The 17655-nt window shown below is 32.3% G+C and overlaps 2 protein-coding genes across 3 annotated transcripts; one reads left to right on the top strand and one right to left on the bottom strand.

The window, feature by feature from the left end:
* Nucleotides 1-1288: 1288 nt before the first annotated feature.
* On the top strand, nt 1289-5338 carry LOC130817920 (polygalacturonase-like). Its single transcript, XM_057683890.1, has 4 exons — nt 1289-1822; nt 3224-3513; nt 4575-4803; nt 5071-5338. The coding sequence occupies exons 1-4, from the start codon at nt 1355-1357 to the stop codon at nt 5290-5292; spliced, it is 1209 nt and encodes a 402-aa protein (XP_057539873.1). The 5' UTR covers nt 1289-1354; the 3' UTR covers nt 5293-5338.
* Nucleotides 5339-6675: 1337 nt separating this feature from the next.
* Nucleotides 6676-17080, bottom strand: LOC130817917 (acetolactate synthase small subunit 2, chloroplastic-like). 2 transcript variants are annotated; one of them, XM_057683886.1, is made up of 12 exons: nt 16771-17080; nt 15231-15444; nt 13800-13883; nt 13135-13203; nt 12921-13004; nt 12650-12799; nt 11838-11921; nt 11404-11508; nt 11194-11316; nt 10057-10209; nt 9629-9694; nt 6676-8465 (listed from the first exon to the last, which is right to left on the bottom strand). In XM_057683886.1, exons 1-12 carry the CDS (start codon nt 16977-16979, stop codon nt 8301-8303), a joined length of 1506 nt encoding a protein of 501 aa, XP_057539869.1. In that variant the 5' UTR covers nt 16980-17080; the 3' UTR covers nt 6676-8300. The 2 variants fall into 2 exon arrangements, with proteins under 2 accessions (XP_057539869.1, XP_057539870.1); XM_057683887.1 differs by lacking the exon at nt 6676-8465 and adding an exon at nt 8478-8866.
* Between the last annotated feature and the right edge of the window lie 575 nt (nt 17081-17655).

The following is a 17655-nucleotide window of genomic DNA, read 5'->3' as shown; positions in this document are numbered from 1 at the left end:
CAAACCAAATCATATCAATTCTTCTGATCATTTTACTTCTTGGATTTCTAGTTGGTCTTCTAGAAAGTAAAAGCTTCTCTTGAGTTTCTTTTGCAATACTTAAAGATATTTTTTCAACTTTTTTAATCATTAGTAGACAAGTAAATTATAATCAACAACCGTATGAAATCGTCTTACCATAAAATAAATCTATATAATTAGTCTAATTTTTAGTTGATCACTTTAAAATTGTAAGTGATTCCTTCAAAGTTATAAGTGATTACTCTAAAAACTATAAAAAATTATCACTTTAACGGCTCGTTTGGTAGTGGTAATGAAATTGAAAAACTAGTGTAAATTTGATTGAAAAATCTCTTAGCTATCTTGATGGCTATGCTTGTCCAACTTCAATCATCTCATTTTCTTTATAAAGTTCATTTCAATGCATTACCATTGGAAAAGGGGTATTATGTAGTAATGAAAATTTATAAACAAAATTTTTTTTTGTTGTGATCAAAGTTTCACTATCATGGGAATGATATAGAACTTTTGATGAAATTTTACACTATAAATCATTTTATTACCACCATTTAATACTACTAACTAAACGGGTCGTAAAAGTATAAGTAATCACTTTAAAATTATAAGTATAATCACTTTAAAACAATGAATGTCCATTGAGATAACTCAATATATCAATTAGTCTCATGCGTGAGATAGATCATTTGGGGATTTGTCCAACAATTTAGCCTAATATTACAAATTTAGCCTAATATGTGGTAATGAAAATTTATAAACAAAAAAAAACTTTTTTATGATCAAAGTTTCACTATCATGGGAATGATATGGAACTTTTGATGAAATTTTATACTATAAATCATTTCATTACCACCATTTAATACTACTAACTAAACGGATCGTAAACGAATCGTTGAATAATCAAATTCAAGATACTTAACTTTTATTCAACGCATTTTTTTATTCAACGCTTTTACCATATAGTATGCGTAGTGCATGTATACCTTCCGTACAAACCCACTAATTATATGACTAAAAATCTAAACTTAAAACTAAGATTTACACAACTTTAGCGCAGCTTTTTGTTGCTTTAACATCTTCATACTTCTTAGGCTAGTGTACGTTTACCATCTCAATTACCGGCTTATTGACTTCATACCAACTTATACTCCACTTTTCCTCAAACTACGTACACATATATATATACACATGCACCGAGACATCAACTCATTTATTTTTCTCGTTATCTTTCTTGTGAACTTGTTATTATATAGTAGATCAGTTTAATTTTGAATCAAAAATTATATTTAAAACCCGATATTATTCAAGGGTAACTAAAACGCTGAGTAATTTAACAATGTCAAAGCTCAATTATAAACAAAAATTAGCCCTATATTTGTTTTCTATGGTGCTTTTAAACCTACCATCATCATCGGTTGATGCAACAAAGGTCTTGAACGTACAAAATTTTGGAGCGAGCGACATGGGCAAAACCGACACGAGCAAGGCCTTCCTAAGTGCATGGAAGGCTGCATGCAACACCAAGGGATCGGCGACGATTTTTATACCAAAGGGGAGGTATTTGCTTCATCCGGTAAACTTTGAAGGTGTTGATTGTAAGAGCAATAATATTAGGTTTGAGATGGATGGAACAATAGTAGCACCCTTTGATTATCATTTGTTAGGTGGGGTGGAACGATGGATTGGGTTTGAAAGGGTTAGTGGTGTTACTATCGCTGGTCATGGAACTTTTGATGCCAAGGGAGCTTCCTTATGGGCTTGCAAGAAGGGTCAAAATGGTGCAAATTGTCCTGATGGAGCAACGGTATGTATTCAATACTTTTATTTTTCCTTATAATATGTCACTAAGAATAGCAGATTCATAAAAGTAGAAGGAGCAGGTATGAATCTAAGTTACTAAAATATATAATTGGCCTAATAGTTATAGCTCGCTCTCTATATATATCTTATTTATGAGAAATTTTATTTTAAATTTTTTATGAGCTTTTGTAAATTAGCAGATAAAAAACTTCGTCTATACACAAACTGAAATTTATGTATGCTATTTTAATCATATGAATATATTATAAGTTGTGGATCGATCACATTAAATAGATTAAATTTATACTCCTTATGTTATTTTTTTTCTATGTATTCATTTGTCATTTTGGGAAATATAAATTGATGTTCACACCAAGAATTATTATATCACATTATTTCATAAATAGCTTTAGTTATTCTAAATTTTTACATTTTATTAATGTATGTGGTCTCCACATATTTTTAACTAACTTTATTTTAACTATTTTATAATGTTAATCTTCATACGTTTAAATTTATTTAGACTTTTTTTATGGTTATAGTCTCCATGCTTTTCATACTAATTTTATTTTAATAATTTTTAAATGTTTATGATACCAATGTTTTTTTCGTTAACTTTATTAATTAATAAGATTTTGTATTTATTATCTACCTTATCAATACACTCATTTCAAAGATTTAATCTTCCTTAATCAATGTGAAAATTCCATACATTCATATCAATGAAGTTTTTTTTAAGAATGTAACGGAATTTTTCTTGCACTTTATGAATTTAGATTTATAGAACTTTCAATCGCCATCTCTTAAAATCGAACCTAGATATTAATGATGAATGCGTATTGTTGATCAATAAATATATAATTTAATTTCTTATAAATTTAACTTCAAAACAACTCTAAATCTTGAAATAATCTTTAATAATCCAAGATATTAAGAAGTCAAAATGTGATGGTTGACCAAAAAAGTCAATTATCAATTATCATAGTCCAAGTAGTTCTAAATACAATTTTACACTATCTAATTAGGAGTATCTTATTAGTGGGGTTGGCAAATAATGGTATGTTGTGGAATTCATATTATAAAGTGCGCCATTACAGAAAGTCATACCTACATATTGAAAATATTAAGATTAATTATGCGGAAATTAGGATTAAGAAAAGTATTTAGGGTTAAGAATACTGTTTTTTATATTTAATATGAAATACAGAGATCTTATATATACATGATACAAAAAACACTAAATAAGAAAATAAAGATAATTACTACAATTAAATATAATCATGGAGAATAATCTCATTATTTCCTAAATATTCACATTCCTACATATATCAAATGTTACTATTAATCATGTTAAGCATTATATTAATTAAGTTCTAATTATCATTTGTTATTTTGGTTGTTGCAGACATTAACATTTACCAACTCCAACAATATAGTGATCAAAGGCATTACTTCACTTAACAGCCAGTTGTACCATATTGTGATTAATAACTGTAAGAATGTTCTTTTTCAAGCTGTCAAGATTAGAGCCACCGGAAACAGTCCTAACACTGATGGTATTCATGTCCAATTTTCGTCGGACGTCACTATTATGAACTCTAACATTAAAACCGGAGATGATTGTGTATCCATTGGACCCGGGACTAAGAACTTGTGGATGGAACGGATTGCTTGTGGACCAAGTCATGGTATCAGGTACGTAACAACTTAATTACTATTCTTAATTTTATTCTATAGTCACGATATTATAAGATTTTATTCTTTCTGTTTCATATTAATTATTATTTCAATTCAAATTATTTAATTAATTTATAGATAGGTGGTAAGAAAATTTAATTATAATCTATAGGTAGTACATTTAGTGAGGTTGACTCTAAGTGAAAATATAATACTTCATTATGTACTTCCAAAAAGAAGGCCAATAATGAAAAAATGAGCTTGTTATTAACATGCATGTGTCAATACATCTTGGGTTATCTTATTGTTAGTGACTTAGTGGTCAGTGGACACATAATATATCATGTTCCATGAACTGCATGTTTTTTTTCTATTGAGCCAAAGTGATGAAATAAAAAAATATTACATTGTTTAATGTACTTAGAAGTATAATATTTTGTTAGCTTTATTTTGGATTTGTATTTTAATTTTAAGATTTTAAGTTTTATAAATATAATACATAAATATTAATACTTAAATATATAAAAGAGTCAAATTATTGAATGACTCTATTTATTTGTTTAACACATAGAATGCCAATTTTTGTCTTAAAATAAACTAACTTGAAATGAAATACTAAAGAGTAGTGAAGTGTTATGGTTTGAGCAATGCTTCACCAAGCTATAAAAACATCATTTAGAGTCAATGCCTCTTCACGAGTTAACAAACTACACTCAAGGCCTCAATGTTGTGAAATAATTTTATGAAATGTTTATTAGAGTATATAATATATTTTGGAGCTTTAATTATTAATTTTATTATATGATATCAGAGCCAATATGACAAAAGGTTACAGGCTCGAATCTTAACGACTATCTCTCATTTAAAGTGGAATATTTAACTTTAGGTATGAGGAGAGCACGCATGTGCTGCATCCACACTTCTAGTCGAAAGGGCTCCCATGTAAGGGAACGTGTTAGAGTATATAAAATATTTAGGAGCTTTATCAGCTTAAGCTTTTGACTGAGTGATTTCCTTTATAATATTGAAAGCATATTATTATGAGTTTAATTCTAATTTTTTAATCAAAATCAATCCAGCATTGGTAGCCTAGCAAAGGACAAGGATGAAGAAGGGGTCCAAAATGTGACAGTGAAAACAGCAGTAATCAGTTACTCAACAACTGGTGTTAGAATCAAATCATGGGGAAGGCCTAGCAATGGCTTTGTTCAAGGTGTTGTCTTTCAAGATATTCTTATGCACAATGTTTGGAATCCTATTATTATTGATCAAAATTATTGTCCTCACAATATTAATTGTCCAAATCAGGTATGTATCATATATTAATTTTCATTTCTAGTAATATAATAATAATACAATCATTTATTCACCTTAATAGTCCCATTTGACTTTTCGATACTATTCATCAATCACTCGTAATTTGTATTTTATTTTTAATTATAAATTATAATTTAGTTAAGTGAAATCTTATTTGATTCGTTTCAATGCAAAAATCATTAATATCAACTTTTAATAATATTCAATTATACACGGTGTATTAGAGATATAAATGATATAATTAAATTTGTTTATCAGGAATCAGGTATAGAAATCGAGGATGTGAGGTACCAAAATATAAGAGGAACTTCACAAAGCGAGGTAGCGATGACATTTGATTGCAGTTCCACAAATCCATGCAAAGGAATTCAACTCCAAAATATTGATCTCAAATACATTGATGGAAAAGCCCAATCATATTGTAAAAATGCTCATGGGAATGTTTTTGGCTTGATTCAACCCACCAATTGCTTGAAATGAAATTACATTTTAATTTGTACCCACATTGTTGTATAATTTAAATGATTTATTTTATGATATGTATAATATTAGTATATAAATATCTTCCATGCTAATAATATAAAAATATTGAGATACTTGTATTGATTTTTGATAATGGCTTACATGAAAGTTGAATCTATGCTTAAATCAATTGAGGATCATCAATCCCATTAAAATAAAAATTACCAGAGGAGGTATGGAGTGGCAAAGAGATCAAATTGTAACACTTAAAGATATTTGGTTGTGTAGCTTACGTGCACATAAGTGATCAATGCAGAAATAAGCTTAATCCTAATCAAAATTTGTACTTTCATCGGTTATGGCAGAGATGAGTTTGGATACCGCATTTGGGATATGAAGGTAAAAAGATTATTCGTATTAGAAATGTAAAATTCAATGCGAGTCATGAAAATTGAGTGTTATGACACAAATTAGAAAGAATCTACATTCATTAATGAAGATTATGTCCCAGAAAGTACGATGGAAGAGTACACTGTAATAGGTACTCTGCAAAAAGAAGAGTCGATTGTATGAAATAGTACATCGCAATCTAGTGAGGCACAACAACCTTTTAGTTCCAATCCTACTCTAAGAAGGACTACTCGACCACATGTGTCTAATAGAAAATATATGAATTATTTGTTGTTAATTGATGAAGGGGAGACAAAAGATTATCATGAAGCATCCCATACGAGAGATGCTAGCAAGCGGGAGCTTGCAATGAAAGATGAAATGCAATCCCTGATTTTAAACCAAGCATGGGAACTAAATGAGTTACCCATAAGTAAGAAGGCCCTTCGTAACAAATGGATATATCGAGTAAAAAAGGAGCACGATGATTCCCAGAGGTATAAGGCTGGACTAGTTGTCAAAGGTTTTCAACAAAAAGAAGAGTTGATAATTATGAAATTTTTGCTCCTGCTGTGCAACTCAATACCATTACAATAGTGTTAAGTATTGTTGCAATATAATATCTTTATCTTGAGCAGCTAGATGTGAAAACTACATTTCTTCATGGAGATCTTAATGTAGAAATACACATGCACCAATCAAAAGGTTTTATAAAAAGTGGGAAAGAAAAGATGGTATGCAAACTTAAGAAAAGTTTGTACAGGCTAAAACAAGCTCCGAGACAGTGGTACAAAAAGTTTGAAAATTTCATGCGCAAGGAAGATTTTCCAGAAGTGCAACGCTGACCACTGTTGCTACTTCAAGAGATATCAGTCCAGTTTTATCATCATATTACTTTATGTTGATGATATGTTAATCGCGAGACCAATCATGAAAGATATTGTGATGTTGAAGCGTCAACTATCAAATGAGTTTGACATGAAAGATTTGGGGTCCAGTGAAGAAGATTCTCGAAATGCAAATCACAAGAAATAAGTAGAGAGGAACTCTGCAGTTATCTCAATTAGAGTACATCAAATGCATTCTTAAGAGATTTAATATGGGTGATGCTAAGCCTGTAGTACACCCTTGGCGAGTCATTTTTGATTATGAAAGGACCAGTTCCCTCAGACAGATGAAGATAAAGACTATATGGCTAAGGTTCCTTAAGCTTCGGCTATTGGAAGTTTGATGTATACAAGACCAGATATTAGACATGCAGTCGGAGCTGCAAGCAGGTTTATGTTCAATCAATTGGGAAGCTGCTAAATGGATTTTGAGGTACCAACGAGGTACAATTAAATAAGTGTTCGTACATTGGTAAAGGTGAATTCAAAGTACAATTAATAATTAGACATATGAACAATAAAATCAACCACCAACATAAAAAAAACCTAGTAGGGAAAAGCCATAGGAAGGGAGAATTGTGATGCAATCATATATCAAGAGAGTCATACGCCAATAGTCCACAAGTACAATCTCCTGCTATGATCAAGAGTAGGGATCATTAAAAAACTTCGAATGCTCATACACTAGAGCTATCAACCTACATCCATTTGCTTCCTTTTCTCCAACTCAAACAGGCATCTAGATTACTTTGCAAATGAAAAGTGCTTTAAGGAAAGTCATTCTTGTAATACTTAGTCCATTCTCTTGGCTCGTATTTGATAGACTCTATTATCTCGAAAAAATCCATAGCAAGTATACTTCACATCAATTGTCATAGACGCATTTCGAACAAAAGAGTGCAAAATACTTCCAAAGAAAGTCGAGTGGTTCTCCACCAATGCATTTCTAATGTGAAGCCATGGTCCCCTCTTCCTCATAAGTCCTTACACTGCCAAATCTAACTACCTTCTATTTAAGCAATGCTTTTCCACACCTTATATTCTGGGCATCTTATTCACAATTTCTGATTCTTAAATATTTTTCACATCTTCAAGCATTCTACCTTTCTCACAATCTCCATTGGGTTGTAAGGGATATCTTCGTCCAATGCTTTCATCCAAAGTGCCAATATCATTTTCATTAGGGACAATTCATGATGTATTCTCATTTATTTTTTCTCAGACGCTATAGAATTCCTAAATCTCCAAATTTAATCCACTATTACAAAAAAGAGTGCCTTCCAACCTTTTCTTCAAGACAAAGGAATATTATAACAATATATGTGCTTCGAAAAGTATACATCAGAAACAATAATGTTAAAGCTTTAACCCCAAATAATGGGATCGGTTATGTGCACCAATATATCAATTTCATCAGTTATCCATATGGAATCTTATTCACCATTTATTCCGATTTGCTACCATCTCAAATGTAAGTCTAGGTCATTTTTCCTCCAGTCATCTTCGGTTTTTCTCGCTCTCTTTTCAAGTCTCCCGATCTCCAACTTTTTGTCTTTCTTATGGATTCTCTATTACCTCGTCTCTACACTTGGAAAAGAATACATAATTGGAGAAAAGAAGAAAGATTACAGATGATGTTTCAACGAGCAGTATATATTACGAATCACGTCCCATCGATGAGATGCTGCAGCAGAGATTCAGCATGTGCTTAATTTGGAAACACTTCACAAAAAAGATTGCAATCTAATCTCAGCCACATCTAACTGAGATGCAAAAGCTTGATTCAGGCAAACACAGAAAAACACAATGTTTTAACAAATGTTCTAGGAACAATCGTATTTGGCTCACGACACCAAAATTAACAACCTTCCTGATACGAGTATTATCTTGGCCGGGGTGCGATTCTAATCTTCTCTGTGTATTTAAGAAAAATAACAAATTACGTATATTAAAACCTCAAGGTGAGAAAATATTTGTAATGCAATACAAATTGGTATCTTCAAAGCAAAGATCAGCTTGTTATACAAATTCTATTACGACGTGTTGAGAAAATACTAAAAAAATACAAATTCTACATTTATAAAAATTGGTATCTTCAAAGCAAAGATCAGCATTGTTGCTTCCCCTTCACTCCGACTCATGGGCAATTCATTTATATGTAATGCAATGGAGAAGTGTGAAAGAAATCGGACAGGGTAATGTGGAAAAGACATAGCCGGAGTTTTTCATTCATACAACGGAAGAGTGTATCCTCGTAAATATTTGGAATCTACCCTAGACTCTCTAGTTAGTGCTACTCTTCCAGTCCGTGCCACCTTGAAGACAGATATAAAATGTTATAGTAAGTCCATGGTCATTGAAGTTTGCTATTTAACTACTAACAACTAAACTGAACTAAATTGAATTGAACTCAAGTACTCAACTAAATGGTGTTGATGCCCGTTTAGTAATTGGTATTAAATAGTGGAAATGAAAATAAAAATTTAGCGTACGTTTGGTGGGAGAACTCTTTACAAGTTTAATGGTCCTGATTGATTTACTTCAATCATCTCATTTTCTTCATAAAACTCATTCGTATGCATTACCATTTGTAGAGGTGGTGGTAATGAAAATTGTGAAAAAATCTTTTTAATAATCAACTATTCACTACCCTGGGAATGATATAATACATTTCATGAAAAGTTTACACTACAAATTATTCTCAATACCGCCTTTTATTACCAATAACTAAACAAGCCGTAAATGTTTTAGTAGTTAAGGAGATAAGGGTTCTCAGAGTCAATTGAAAGCTACAAATGGCCATATAGATATGTTTAGCTAAGCCTAGTATAGTATGTTTCCGAATGATAAATCAAAATATTAACAGAAGAAAACTAAGCATACTTTTAAAGCGAGCAAAATGCAAGTGAATACAGAAAATAACTATATATATATATATATATATATATATATATATATATATATATATATATATATATATATATATATATATATATATATATTTCCTAATTTGACCCGAAAAACACATGGAATGATTCTAATTGGTTTCAGGAGAAAAAATATGCATATAAACATACCTCACAAATGCTGTAAGGCTCCAATAATCTCTGTAGCGCAACCATTTTGTCAAAATCACCAGTAAGCTGGAAAAAAACAAAGATAAATTACAAAGATCCTCAATGCCCTATACTGTCTAAGCGCCCTACGGTTTTTGCTATTAGTGAAATACTCTCGTTCCATTAGCTTTTATTTACATTCGTTTCAATTCGAAATGGCCCACTAAAAGAAGGATATAGACATAATTTACTCTTATAAGAGACCATCTCTCGGTGAGATGACTTCAAAATAAGGAGCCCATATGCTGATAATTGTATTAGCTGGACTATTCAATCTGTGTATGCGGAACATCTCATTTTTAGACTGCCTCACACAAGAATTTGTGAATAGACATTGTTGAGAGTAACAAGAGAAGACTAAATAAAATGGCAAAATCATTTATGCGTACTTGTAATGTTATTGTGTGATCAGAAACATCCACAGCTTTTGCACGGAAAATATTAGCAATATCAAGAACGTCTCTCCTGGCAGAAGTACTTGTAGCTACTTTAATTAACATAAGCTCTCGCTCTGCGAATGGCTGGTGAGTAAGGTCCTGAATCTGCGACAACAACCTTTCCGGAATAAGATATTCTAATCTTTCAATCATAACTGTAGTACTTATAAACAAACTGCAAGACAAGCATAACTCCGTAGTAGAGAATTGAAGAGCATGCAAGATATCTAAACTATCTACGGAAATTAATGATTACACAAAAAATGGTTACTCGAATGAGCTTCAGTGATTCAATGTAATATACAAATGATAGGTCCAGGCTGAATAGGGCTTTTAGAATAACAAGAATCTCTCATGGTGTTTTGTTGATATAAGCACAAAGCTAAAGAATTGGTGTTTACTCCTTTCGTCTTGGTTATTCTCTTTAGGCCTTGGTATGGTTATTAGAATCCCAATCTTGATCTATGATTCTACGATGCTACGATACAAAAATTGGCAATCAATCCGGATCGTAGGTGGGATCTTAAAGTTGGTAGGATCGTACGATCATGCTTATCTCAAGAATTTAGGGGCAGGATCATAACACGATTCCACGATTAGATCCTATAAGGGTATTCTCAATCGTAAAAAAATTATCTTATAATCTAGATTTCGCATATATATAAACATATGTAAAATTATTATAACAACTATAAAATTCATATTCTTGATTTGAAGATTCAATGATTATTAAAATTATTGTTTTTCACAACTTAATAGATAAAGTCAAATAAATTTTGATTTACGCCTTGAAACATTAAAAACAACAAATATAATTGATGATCAGTTATCCAGAGCAACTCAATGCATATTTGTTGGATCATACAATCCAACGATCCGATTCTATTGATTTCGATCCTACTCTCTCATCGATCCTAGGTAGAAACCTTGGGCCTCGGCACACGTTAGTAGGGAGGTAATTTACTGCTTTACATGTTAATAGTCGAAATTACAAAAATCAAAATAGTATTAACTATTAACGACATAAGTAAACATGAAAGTAACTAATTTGGACAATTATGCCTACATTGTACACAAATAGATACTCACCTCATGAAGGTCTACTAATTTGTTTAATTGCTGAACCAATTTTGCAATTGACTCGTCGTTTCCAGGAACAACAGTTGTGATACGAGAAAGACCCTCCTTTTCAGCAGGGCCCACAGCAAGACTCTGGGAAGAAGGAAAAAGGGGCAATCAACTTAACATAATGCAAAAGACGAGATATACTTTCATGGTGCAGTGAGAGTCCATACTGACCTGAATGTTATAACCTCTACGAGCAATTACTCCTGTAACAGTGTTCAGAACTCCAGGAGCATTATTTACCAGCATGGACAGAGTATGTGACATAAGCCCACTCGACTGGCATGTTGAAAGTACGTCAGAATACTAAAAGAGCAGATTTATGCTCATAACTCGAACAATTACGCTACTCCATTCTTAAACCAAACAGATATGAAAGTTCAGAGGATGATCAGAAAAGCCAAATATTGAAAGGCATTAACCATAACCCACCCAAATAAGGCTAAAGATTTGATAGAGCCGGTCTTATGGGAAGTTTGACATGACTTGTAAAATTACGAACCAATAATAGCGAATTTTAGGCCAATCTGGGAAAGTTATGAAGATCACATCACTTGAATGTATGCTTCAAGAGGAACAAAATTCAGGTAGTGACAAAGAGAACTTACATCATCTTCGTAAAGAACGCCCCAGTGAGCATCGAGTACTGTATTTATGGAGGCTTCATAAGGCTCCACTGGATAAACATCACCCTTCATTGAATAAAAGCATTTTAAGTTCCAAGTGCAAAAGTGCCAAACCCCCCAAAAAAAAAAAAAAAAAAAAGAGTTCATAAATGACAATTAACAAGGTTTTTTCCACTCCATTATCCCAATGCATTAAAGGCCTATTTGGTTAATGGTACTAATTGGAGGTAATCGGAATGATTTGTAGTGTAAATTTTTCATAATACGTATCATCTCATTACCATGGTAATGAAATTTTGATCATATAAAAGTTTTTTGTTCACAATATTTCAGTACCACCTTATACCACATGTTTGAGTGGTAATGCATTGGAATGAATTTTGTGAAGAAAATGAGCTTGTTGAAGGAGAATAAGTATAGTCATTAAACTTATGAGGAGATATTCTTACCAAAATTACACTAGCATTCCATTACCATAGCCACCATATAGTACCGGCTACCAAACGGTCAATAAGAGACTTAGCCACTTAGGCGAGGTTTGGGACGGGTGGATGTACACAACCTTATCCATGTCAATGATAACAAAAGAGGTTGTTTCTAACTGACCTTGGCACTAAGGGAAATATAATGTAATTATGTACAACCAATAAGAATATTTATCCATGTCAATTATAACATCACCCAAGGAACATTTTAAAAAACTAATTTTGTAATTACCAATAAAAATATACGTTAATGCAAGACAAAGTAAGAGAAGGATAAGATAAATGCTGATCAAATAAAACTTCACTTACACTAGACGATGAGCCAGGATCAGTATTGATGCTTCTTTTTGCAGGCCTGACAAAAGATTCAACAGCCTTTTCTTCTAGATCTGGATAAGATGCAGCAGAGAATCTCCAAAAAGGAGCTGTCTGGCCCATCCTTTCTCGTTTTAGAGCAATCTATTATTTCACACAAAAAAGGTAGTTGAATAAACGCACTTCGCATTAGATATAAGTTAGTTGAAGAGATTTAACAGCCTGTTTGTTATTACGATTTACTGCAATTGTCTAAAAGACTGACCTTTCCTGTCCTTGCAACTTCTTTGATTCCATACTTGCTAAAATTTCTCAGGACAGCCACCATCTTTCCAGGATCGCCAGTCACCTGCACGACAGAATATAAAATACCACTAAGAAAAAGAATCTACATTGAACAGAAGATAGAATCATGTCTGCAGCCCTATCAATCATCAAAGTTAGAAGAGGTAGACAAGATGCCAATCATAGACACGAACCTCAACAGTAACGAAGCTTTCTGAGATATCGACAATCTTTGCCCTGAAGATGTCCACTAACCACATTATCTGAAAATCAAAAATTGGGATTTGGACTTATACAATACCAGATTCTTTACAAATACATACAAAGTAGCAATGTAACTTCTCATATGATTTTTATTTACATACCCATAATGTATCTTAAGTATTTTTTTTTATCTCTAACCGGCCCGTTTGATTAGTGGTACTAAAAGGTGGTAATGAGAATGCTTTATAGTGTAAAACTTCATCAAAAGTTCCATGTCATTCCCATGGTGATTAAACTTTGATCACAAAAAAGTTCTTTTATTTACATATTTCCATTACCACCTAATACCACCTCTTCCAATGGTAATGCATTGGAATGAGAGATGATTGAAGTTGGACAAGCAAGGCCATCAAGGTAGCTATGAGTTTTTGTAACCAAAATTACACTAGTTTTCACTCCCATTACCACCATTTATTACCACCTACCAAACAGGCCGTAAATTTTAAGCTTTAAAAGCACATGATGTTATAGCATATTTTTAGAACATTTGCTTATCTCTATCTACCTTCCTGTAGTTGATGATTCTAAAAGGAAAATAAAAGGTTCATGAATCATATAGCGTTCAGGATATAATTATTTGAATTGGTGGAACTACCTCAGCATAGGTATCTGGATTAGAATGAAGCTTTAATAGCATAAGTTCACGTTCCACTTGAGGCTCCCTAGATAGATCTTCAACCTACAAGGAAGATAATAACTAAGACTGTTAGCCACAAATGCTATACGGGGATATAACTAAGGATAAATGGATAGGCACTGTGTACATTCACATGCATGGTAGCACATAGGATGATCCATCATAATGTTTGTTATGTAAGGAATGCTTAGAGACTGAGATGAGCATGTAGCATAAGTAAGGACATATATGTCAGATCAGAGAAAGCACTATTGCATGCCCTGATGTGCACCATCAAATGGACAATGCAAGCAGTCTTAAATATAAGAATACTTCACATGGTATTAACTAGGACATAATACTTTATTAATCACTTCCCAGTTGATTAACAAGCAGTTACCAAAAATTCTAAGTCCCAACATAATCTCCATCTTACCACACATCTAATTTAAAAGAAAATTTTTCAAGAAAATACCTTTTTTAAAAAACTTATTGCAAAAAATTAACGTCAAAATTTTTTCAAAACCTATAACAAGTTCCTTTAAAAAGACTACCTTGACAGCTGCCATTAAGTTTTACTGCAATAGATACATTCAGACATTCAATCACATGTGGTTGTTATGTGACCTTCAAACTTCTCCCTACTATATGTGACAATATTATCAAGAATTTGTCACATCAGTAGATTATTAGACAAATTCCTCCAATCGAGCTCCGAGTAGTGCTAAAGAATGTCACGTGACCATTGTGCACAAATGCAGGTTCAATTGAGGTCAGAATAATGGAGTTAATGGCTCTTGTCCATGTGGATGGTTTTGCGGTTATCTCAACCTATAATTTGATGGTAGTAAACTTGAAGGCCCTTAAAATTCAGTTACGATACGGTGATGCGGCAAACTTTTACAGACATTATTTTGAAGTTTATTGTGTGTATTCTCGATTGAACAAAAGATTTTATAATTCTTTGCTTTTGAAATTTAATGAACTACTATAATACAGTTTGTTAAAGTATGTGCATTTCTTATTAATGTGAGCTTGCAAGATGATATTTGATTTTAAGGGTCAATCCAAAACAACCATTTTTTTGTTACACGAGTATGGTTGCATACACTCGACCCCCTTGAACTTGCGTCAGTTGGGAGCTATCTAATGGCATTAGGGCAAGGGAATGTTAATGTTTTAAAGTTTATGAAAAGAATCAAGAGCATTTCCCTACTCTATCTATCTCAAAATGAGGATAGATGCTCTTGAGATTACATTCTTTGAGTTAAACAACAAAAACAAAGTCAAAATGAGCAATATTTTCACAAAAAATATGATGTTTGATCAGCATCAATATCACCATTGACCGCCCCTACTAAATGAAAGTAACACTAGTGACCTTAAAGGAAGAAAAAAGGAGATGACTACCTTTAAGACACTAACAAGCTTGCCGAGTTGTTCCAATACTTGGTGCAACACCTTGTCAGTCCCACACACTACTATAGTGAAAAGAGCCTTATCCTTATTTAAACCAACAGCCAGAGACTCTATGTTGTATCCTCTCCTAGAAATAACGCCGGCAATCCTATTGATTATACCACTTTCATCCCCAACAAAGACTGAAATTGTGTGGCGCATCACCCTGGAAAAGAATGAAAATACATTTTGTTATTATGCTAATGATAGCAAAATACAGGTAAGAAAAAAAAAGCATGAAATGAGATACATATGATAATTTAAAATGACTTTTATTCAAGAGAATTGGATTGATAAATGGGCAGTGTTCCTGAACCAGGAGACTCAGACTAGAATAAAAAAGAGATAAATTTACCAGGGATGAGCTTCGTGAAAGATTCAGTCATTACTTTCTCCGACCACACACAAGGATACGTGTTCAAATTTTGTTCGACGGTATGAAAGGATATGCCATTGAAGGGGAAGGAAAAGACTAGAAAGGAAGGGGTTGAGGGAGAGCGATGAGTTTTTAATATAAATCTTTCTACTAATGGAGGGATTAGTTTCAAAAAAAATTGAAAAGAACTCATTGTTATTATTCCCTCCCCTCCATTTTCCCATCTCCATTTGATATCCAAATGACAAAGTCTCATCCCTCTATTTCTCTTCCCCTTCTTTCCCTCCAAATTCTTTTTATCCTACCAACGCATCAAGAAAACAAGAAATAAAAAATTAGAGATTCAAATACAAAGTGGCAAAACATATAACTTTCCTAAATTACATACATTTTTTGGCCAAATAAAGATAAAATCAATGTATTCATAGACAAACTTAACCGAAGTTACCGGACATCAATATAACTAGCAAAGACAAGATTAATATAAACTCCTAAGTTACGTCGAGGTGGGAATCACTTAATTGCAATAGGGTAACAAAATGGTGTTAAAAACAACATTAACAATATTCGAAGACTAAAGAGTAAAGAACCAATGTCTTCAAAAACCCTAGAAAAGATCATTTCTAACTCCACAATTGAACTAACCAACACAAAAAGAAGTCACACGCGGGTACACATCTGGCTACCCAACAGTTTCAATCAGGCCATCATCCAATCAAACAGAAATAGTAACTATTTGATCTTAGTTCAATCATTAATCCACAAAAAAAAAATGTCCCAACAGGAAATCCTACAAATTTTGAGTAGTTTCTTTACATCACAAGTAAAAGTTGTAATATCTCCTACTATGTAAAAGAACTTAGGTCAATAAGTAGTACTATACTACAGTAAAACAACAATCAGCATCACCTTATTGCAACTTCAGTCAATCCAATTTACACTTGAATAACAACTAACCTCAACATACAATCAGAATAATCACAATACAAAAACTACTATAAACAAAAATTTATAAACAAATACCAATAAACAAACAAGAATCCATCTATTTCTTCTGAAATCAGTAAAAAAGATTAATTTAATGGGAAATGGACAATTTTCGAGAAGTAAAATTACCTAGAATGAGCTGAAATAGGAACTATATTTACTGTTGCATTTGCAGAAACTTCCATTGCTTTAAACCTTGAAGTTTTTAACATATGTTTTTCAAATATAGAAGTATGAGTTCTAAAATCCAATTTTCTTACAAACCCACAACCGACTTCGTGTCTTGAACATAAATTTCCAATCTTTCCACCATTGATATTGAAGGAAACAGCCGCCATTAGAGAGAGTGGAAGAAAAATGAATAGGGGAAGATAATAGTGAGAGTCAGAGAAGGAAGTGGGGAACCGTTTTAACCGAACTAATTAAAAGAAAAACAAACTTAAGAGTATTATTGAAAATTTGTGCTTTTTTGTGTTGCTTTTACAGTTTTACGATGTGATTTGTAGTGCTCAATAACTGTGATTTACAAATCATCAAAACAAAAGCCATATAATAAAATAGATAAAATAAGAAAAAGATAAAACAAAACACCAAATGTACTTTTATAAAAATAGGCAATATAGTAGTGATTTACCATTCTTCCAAATAAGTGGGATTTACCTAAATTCCTCAATTCATATTCATAATGAACTTTTCAAGTGTGTCTTCACTTTTCTTTACTCTTTACAATTTAGTTAATGTCATATTTATAGTCGTCATTAGACAGTGGAAAAAAAATAAAATGTGCAACTTGATCAAAGTCCAGTCGCAAATATATATGTTTGAGCTTTAAAAAGGATTGATAGTCTACTTATATCAATAAGATATATCTTCTTTTTAAGAGAGAAAATTTGTTAAAAACTTTACAGTTTTGCATGCTTGGTGAGAGCGATATTAAGATGGGTGATGTTCAAGGAAATTTTCCGAGTGTGCATGAGTATGGCCAAGCTACACCGAAAGGACTTGTGTTTGTCT

This window comes from Amaranthus tricolor, chromosome 7 (genome assembly GCF_026212465.1).
Source record: "Amaranthus tricolor cultivar Red isolate AtriRed21 chromosome 7, ASM2621246v1, whole genome shotgun sequence".
Taxonomy (NCBI): Eukaryota; Viridiplantae; Streptophyta; class Magnoliopsida; order Caryophyllales; family Amaranthaceae; genus Amaranthus; species Amaranthus tricolor.
This window is presented reverse-complemented; position numbering and strand designations above follow the sequence as displayed.